Source organism: Sinocyclocheilus grahami, unplaced genomic scaffold (genome assembly GCF_001515645.1).
Source record: "Sinocyclocheilus grahami isolate Dianchi unplaced genomic scaffold, SAMN03320097.WGS_v1.1 scaffold15.1, whole genome shotgun sequence".
NCBI lineage: Eukaryota > Metazoa > Chordata > Actinopteri > Cypriniformes > Cyprinidae > Sinocyclocheilus > Sinocyclocheilus grahami.
The window spans coordinates 2,435,950-2,443,671 of NW_015505194.1; the positions used below are offsets into that span (position 1 = coordinate 2,435,950).

The window sequence follows — 7,722 nt, forward strand, 5'->3', positions numbered from 1 at the left end:
TACATTCTGATGGATTCTGCAGAGCTCTTCGTGCCACAGGATTGGCCACAAAAACTTTCAGAGAAAGAAATTTAATGAAACAACATTTAAAAAAATACTTCAGTACTTCTAAGTTCAAGATAAATTGTAATAATTTTTAGCATTTGCGAAAAGTTTAAAGGGGTTAAATGACGTTGCTTTTCCATTTTGGCAACACATTTTGTGTATTTGGTGTAATGAAATGTGTTTTGGGCTTTAAGGTTCAAAAACACATTATTTTCCACATACTGTACATTATTGTTGCTCCTCTATGCCCCGCCTTTCTGAAATGCGTAGATTTTTACAAAGCTCATCGGTCTGAAAAGCAAGGTGTGCTCTGATTGGCCAGCTATCCAGTGCGTTGTGATTGGCTGAATGCCCAAGCGTGTGACGGAAATGTTACGTCCCTTACCATACTGTGATGCCGTGTCCCGGCACGAAGAGACAAAACCAATAAAACCCATTACAAACGAGGCATTTGTTGCATCCAGTGGGGACATAATTACTGATTATAATGACTTATACTGTCTTTTTACGCGTTGCGTCGCGCCGTGTAAACATAAAACCATGTCTGCATTTGTGATCAGAGAAACGACAAACAACAAACGCTACTCTACACTGCTCAAAACTCACGTTTGAATCATCAGTGGCAAATTCTTTAAATATGTAAACGTACTTACAGTCTGTGAGTCAGAAGCGTCAGACTGGCCTTGCAAAGTTGGAATTGCCCCACTTTATAGAAACAGCCTTTGTGCACAGACGCAATGTAGGCTACTGGTTCAGGAAACAGTCTTCGTCCTCCGTAAAATGCACTGCACACATCTGAATATTTGGGTTGAACTGTTCTGGAACAGTGTTGTAAATACAACTTAACCACTGATTTCTAGTTGTGTCCTCTTTTGGAAGGCCAAACAAAGTAGCTTCACTTTCACAACAAAACACACAGCATCTCCACGACATGGCGGCGGCAACAGTGAGAATAAAAGTTACTTACGCCTTCTTTCTTTGCGTGAACATTTGGGCGGCGTTATGCAAATCGTCCCACATCGTGACGTAGACGTGGCCTAATGGTTAGAGAGTCGGACTCGTAACCCAAAGGTTACGGGTTCGAGTCTCGTACCGGCAGAGATTGTAGGTGGGGGGAGTGAATGTACAGCGCTCTCTCCCACCTTTAATACCACGACTGAGCTGCCCTTGAGCAAGGAATCGAACCCCCAACTGCTCCCCGGGTGCCGCAGCAAAAAAAATGGCTGCCCACTGCTCCGGGTGTGTGTTCACGGTGTGTGTGTGTGTGTGTTCACTGCTGTGTGTGTGCACTTTGGATGGGATAAATGCAGAGCACTAATTCCGAGTATGGGTCACCATACTTGGCCACATGTCACATCACTTTTTCACTTGATTCTTAACTTTTATAAACAATATCTTTTTGGATTTGAGACTTCAGTCTTTGCAACTTTACAGATCTTCTTCTATGGACCAAGATCTTGTAACACTCCAAAGAGAAAGGAAAAATTTTAAATCGCATCATATGACCCCTTTAAACATTAAAGGACTAAAAGATAAAACAATTAGGAGTGGGTCACAATGGCTGAGTAGTGATCTAACAAATGACTTGATTAGTGAGGTCCTTTTCTGGGTCTTTATGCATTAGAGATGCACATTGCACAATATTAAAGTATTTTGATGTTATGCTAATAAGCGATAAATAAATAATTTTGTTTAAAAAAATAATTAAAATGAACAATAATAAATGTTATTGAAAATAACTTCAAATGAGCATTATTAAATAATGGAAAAGATAATCTCTATACAAAAATTTAAATAGCCAATAATATCAACTGATATGGATAATTTAATAAAAGAAAATAAAAATAATTGTAATAGTGACTCATAACAGATATATTGTTAATTAAAAATGATTATTCCACTTTTGAAAACACGTGTTCCATTCTGCTGTGCTCCGTCTAGCTGTTTACGAACACAAGAATGAATAACATGTAAATGCCTGATTTTTAAAATGTGTAGCTTTTTACATGCCTAAAAAAAGACCTAGAATAAACCTTTAGACCTTTAGAACACTCTCTGGACATGTCTGTATTTAGATTTAAAGGTATTTGAAGTTTTTTAATCTCTCTCTGTTAAAAGACTTTTAGGCCAAACTTTGGCTGCACACATAATTCTTGGATAGGCCTTGTTTGTTATGTATTCCACAAAATAGCACTACTTAAGGATTTATTTTTCTCCAGCACATGAGTGAAAATGCTGAGTAACAGAGCAAACCGCAGGTGCAGTCTCTAAAACACTTCCACACTCGGATTCTTATCCCCTGGAGACGTGCTAAATTAATCTGTACCTTCTTGTGAGAGACTCCGAGAGCGCACTGCTCCACATCATTCAATGAAGAAAAAGGATCAAGCAGTTTCCAAATCAAGTGAGCATCATGCCAACTTAGGATCCAAAGAAACATATGACTTACTGAATAGACTAAACATCCAGAATGACTTTATTTTTAGAGTGTGAATTATTGTTTCATCAACATGTAAATAACATTCAATTTCACCTCTAATTCAACTCACAGATTTAAATCAATTATTGGACTCCATTGTTTCCATCCAGGATGCCCATGGGAATAATGTTCTGTCCTTGAGCAATTAGCAAGAGCACTGAGGCTTCCTCCTCCTGTGGGAGACCAAGATTAGGGCTCAAGACATTAAAAATCACATTCAACTCAAAACTACAAGTTTTACTTAAGTTGTTAGTTGCTATATAGCCACACATCACACGTGTAGTGAGCAAATGCTCTGAGGTCAGCACTTTTTTTTATTTATTAGCATAAGCCTTGAACTCAATCATACAGGCCAATGCTCCACAGATCAGGTACACAAAAGCTGACTAATGAATTTGGAGGCCCATGCAATACACACGGGTGTTATTTGCATTGAGACATAGAGGTCTTTGTTAAGCAAAAGTTAGGTATTGTGGCATTGTTAGATAAGAATACAGCCTTCCACTTCACCCGTTCATTCAGCCTCTCACGGTCAAATGGTTAAGCACAGCATAAAATGTCACTTCTTGATTCACTAAGGGTGTTTTCACACCTGTAGATCGATTGCTTTGCTCCGAAACAGGGATTAAAATTATTACAATGTGGCTTTTTATTCTTGGTGCAGTTCGCTTTCACACTGCAGAGTTTCTGAATGGACCAAATTTGTTAATACAAGTCACGCGCGAGTAAACTGTTGTCTCATTGATCAAAGTTCCACGGTTTATTTTTTGGGATTCCACTTAGCCGTCACGGCTGTCATACGTCAGGATGGAACGACAAACAGCTTCGCAGGCTGTTTTTTTATTGTAGCTGTCCTTCATTTCATTTTGAGCAGGAGTCCAGGATTCATCGGGAAAACATTTTTAAAATACACATACTAGGAAGAGGAGCAATAAGACGGCATTATAAAATGAAAAGGTGCGCTTTGATTTTGAATGGTGAAGACGTGCTTCACCTACAGACATTCACAGGTTCATTTTGAAGTATTAGCAAAACAACAAATCTAATGCTTTTCACGGAACTTACGTAATTACCCATTATACATTGTGATATAGCCTGGTTCGTTGGTCCGTTAGATCGGATTGCTTTCTCACTACAACCGAACCGCTCCAGAGTTAGTTTTCAATCGAGCCGAGATCGCCTGAACCAAATGTTTTTGCGTTGATCCCGGGCGCGATTGCCGTGTTCACATATGCCCAAACGAACCGAGCTAAGGGGGGGGGGGAAACGCGCCAGGTTCCGAAACAACAGGCCAGGTGTGAAAGCACCCTAAAGGTCTCAGCATCTATGTTGAAAATCTATGAAAATTTTGGCCAATACCAATAATTATTTTGATGTCGGCAGATAATCAATAAATGGTAGATACTGTATACAAAATTCTATATTACTTTGGTTAAAAAAATAAAATTACACTAAAAATAAAATCAATAGTTTGAAATGCTATAATTGAACTGATCACTACAGTAAATGCACCAGGGATGCACCGATATGGAAATTTTGGCCGATGCCTATAATTATTTTGATGTTATGGCTGATAATCAATAAATGGCAAATGCTGTATATAATATTCTATATTATTTTGGTAAAAAAAAATAATAAATAAAAAAAATTACAATCTAATGCTATAGCCTAATTGAACTGATAACTGAAAACCAGTATGGACATTTTGACCGATACCAACAAAACAAAACAACACTTCATATTAAAAGTCCAGATTTCTGCATACTATTTCTATGAATATGTCAGTGTTGAGTTAATAATAACAATAATAATACATAAAGACATCAGTTCTGAAGCCAAAGATCACAACATTTTACCAAAGAGATTTTTGCTTTAGGCTTTGACCTTTTGACGCAACCATCCACAGTTGTGAAATGGCATGTTCTTGATGTGAATATTAAAAGCCCTGAAGCTGCTGACCTGCTGTGACCTCACAACAACACTGATGAAATGCACTGTAATTTGATGAATGCAGCTGTAATGTGTACAAAACAGAACAAGTCATCCTGTTGTAGGAACGAGGGAAACCGTCTGATCCAAACCAACCACAAACTGCACAAGAGACAAAATGCATTAGTGACTCTCTCTTTTAGGCCCAAGTGTTACATGAGTACAATGTCTGGCAGAGGCAGAGCAATGCTAGCCGAGTACTGCTCACATTACAGTCTGTTCTCACTTTAGAGTTACTCTCCATCAACAGGACAGCTTAGAGGAGTTAACTTTTCTATGAAACCTTTATCTAAAGTGTCTGTATACAGAACATGCACTACCATTCAAAAGATTCTTTAAGAAATTAAGACTTTTATTCAGCAACATTTAATTGAATTGATCAAAATAAATTGATCAAAAGTGACGAAAATATATTTGAAATGTTACAAAAAAGTTTCTATTTCAAAAGCTTTTTTCTGAATTTTCTAATCATCAAAGAATCCTGAAAAACAAATGATGTTTTCAACATTGATGATAATAAGAAATATTTCTTGAGCATCAAATCAGAATATTAGAATGATTTCTGAAGGATCATGTTAGTATTGGCTGCAAAATTTCAGCTTTGCAAATCACAGAAATATATAAAATATATTAAAACAGAAAACTAATTATTAAACTATTAAATTATTAAACAGTTATTTTAAACTGTAGTAATATTTCACAATATTATTGTTTTACTGTATTAATCAAACAAATGCAGCCTTGGTGAGCATAAGAGACATCTTTCAAAAACATTTTTAAAAAATCCCACCGACCCCAAACTTTTGAACGGTAGTGTTTGCCTTTTGTTTGCAATAAAAACATATACACAGTTGGCTCCATCTCTTCAAATGTCTTTACCAAACTCCTCTCTGCACTAAATCAATATAGAAGCTTACATACAGAAATCAAACGATGTAATGTAATAATGAACTACTCTTGCCCATTTTGGTGTTTGTTTCATGGTTTCACAAAATCAGTGTCTGAACAATCCACACAATCAACACTTTCAATATGTTAAAGACATTTTTTACAAAGTTAGATATTGCATAAAACTATGGCCTGTGTCCAAACGTCAATAAAATCTTGTCAATCATTTGGTCGGAGTAAAAGGTTAAGGTTAAAATGCTTTTAAACAAAAAGCTCTAATTAACTTCTATCAATTACCATTGTCAAATATTTCACAGAGAAAGGTAATTAGAACCAGCAGCATCTATCTTCAGAATATGATGTACACTCCATAAGCCTCTGTCCCTGACCTTAGGTCATGGTTTTTGGTTTCTTTGGCATCTCACTTAAAACAGCTATACAATACAGTAGTTATTTACAAATCAATAATAATAGACTTACCATTTCAGGTGTAAATTCTTGCAATGTGGGCCTAATATCATTATATTTATCATAATAATAAATCTTTAATTTACCTGAAATGGATTAATATGATATTTATCAATGCAGAGAAAGTCTAACACTCAACGTGTCCTGTTAAAATTGCTTCAGTATTTCCTGGGTGAAAATGACACCATATCATTGACCATACAATTTCACTGAAGCTGTTCTAGTTTGTCATATATTTGAGAGAACATGGACTCAAAACAAGGCAATTACCCAAGCTGCCATTCTCTCTGGTACACACAGTGCCAATAGCTGTGTCTCCAAAACTAGTGAGCTGCCTATCTAGACATTGTCATCCCAAAATGCTGTCTACATAGACAGCTCACTAGGCTATGAGCAGCATCCCATATATAAACATTCTGTGCAATATATGCGTGTTAACTCTGAGCAAACAGAAATGATAATCACCAAAAAAAACACCTTTAAAAAAGACTCCCTGGGGTAGCACGACATCGTGACGTTTCCAAAAAGTGCCTGACAATGACTACTGTTTTCTCCGTTGTATTATGTGATCTATGCCTGCATTAATCTATGTTGAATATGAATTAAATTCGCTAATGTCCACATTTGCAAATCCTCGAGCAGTTCACCATCCATTTCATCACGCAAATGACACATTTCACGATCACACAATCAACTCCACCCGAAGGAAATATGCGCTTGCTCAGCCAGACGTCATGAATTTCGGGAGGAAACATTAAAAATCCAGCGTTTTCATTGTCCTTACCAAATGGTTTCGTGCACCGCCTGTAAAGGATTTGTAGAAGGACCTGCATGCCAATGAAAGCTGTGATGAGGGTTTTGTGCCTCCAGTACTCATTTCACAAAATACAAATAACAGAAATGTAACGTTACCTGATCTAACGGAAGGTTGGTTATCTCGCTTATTGGCTGCAGTAAGTCGGATCCGGTGCAGGCTGATATCGTCTCAGTAGCCATGTTTCGCTATTGTATCAGTTCTGTGCTGTTATCTATGACTGTGGCAGCCCAGTTCGCCCGGATTCAATCCCACATACATCCACCTCTGGAGAGACTGTTGCTGCTTGCTGCTGTCCACTGCTGGTAAAAAAACGGCAGTACAACACCCCACAGTTCGCCAAACAACCGGATTTACAAATCCTACTACAGTGAAGGCTTCGCTCATGAATATTAATTACGTAACTTGGCGTTCGGCCGAACTGATTGGTTGAAAGGCCAGACGTTGGTAACTGTGCCAGACTTTACTTTGATGGGGAGTCTGACTCATCTCCGCGAAACTTTCGACCAGTTCCGACGTTTTTGTTTTTTGTTTCACGACTTCTGCTCCGTAATTTCGTGGCTATCTGAAATGTCATAAAAATAGAAAAACAGCCTATAAAAGCTGTTATTGAGTACTATGCATTAAAGCAGGGGTGCCCAAACTCGGTCCTGGAGGGCCGGTGTCCTTCAGAGTTTAGCTCCAGCTTGCCTCAACACGTTTCTAGTATGTTCTAGAAATTGAAAATATATTTGAAATGTTACAAAAAAGTTTCTATTTCAAAAGCTTTTTTCTGAATTTTCTAATCATCAAAGACTCCTGAAAAACAAATGATGTTTTCAACATTGATGATAATAAGAAATATTTCTTGAGCATCAAATCAGAATATTAGAATGACTTCTGAAGGATCATGTTAGTATTGGCTGCAAAATTTCAGCTTTGCAAATCACAGAAATATATAAAATATATTAAAACAGAAAACTAATTATTAAACTATTAAATTATTAAAGTTATTTTAAACTGTAGTAATATTTCACAATATTATTGTTTTACAGCTTGC

At 37.0% G+C, this 7,722-nt stretch overlaps 1 protein-coding gene across 1 annotated transcript in view; it reads right to left on the reverse strand.

Moving 5' to 3' along the window:
* The window catches only part of LOC107601827 (membrane-bound O-acyltransferase domain-containing protein 2-like), a 30,530-nt gene extending 23,164 nt beyond the window's left edge, over positions 1-7,366 (reverse strand). The window contains exon 1 of the mRNA XM_016294140.1: positions 6,782-7,366. Coding sequence (XP_016149626.1) covers positions 6,782-6,865 — 84 coding nt within the window. The 5' untranslated portion in view covers positions 6,866-7,366. The remainder of the gene's footprint in view (positions 1-6,781) is intronic.
* Positions 7,367-7,722: the final 356 nt, after the last annotated feature.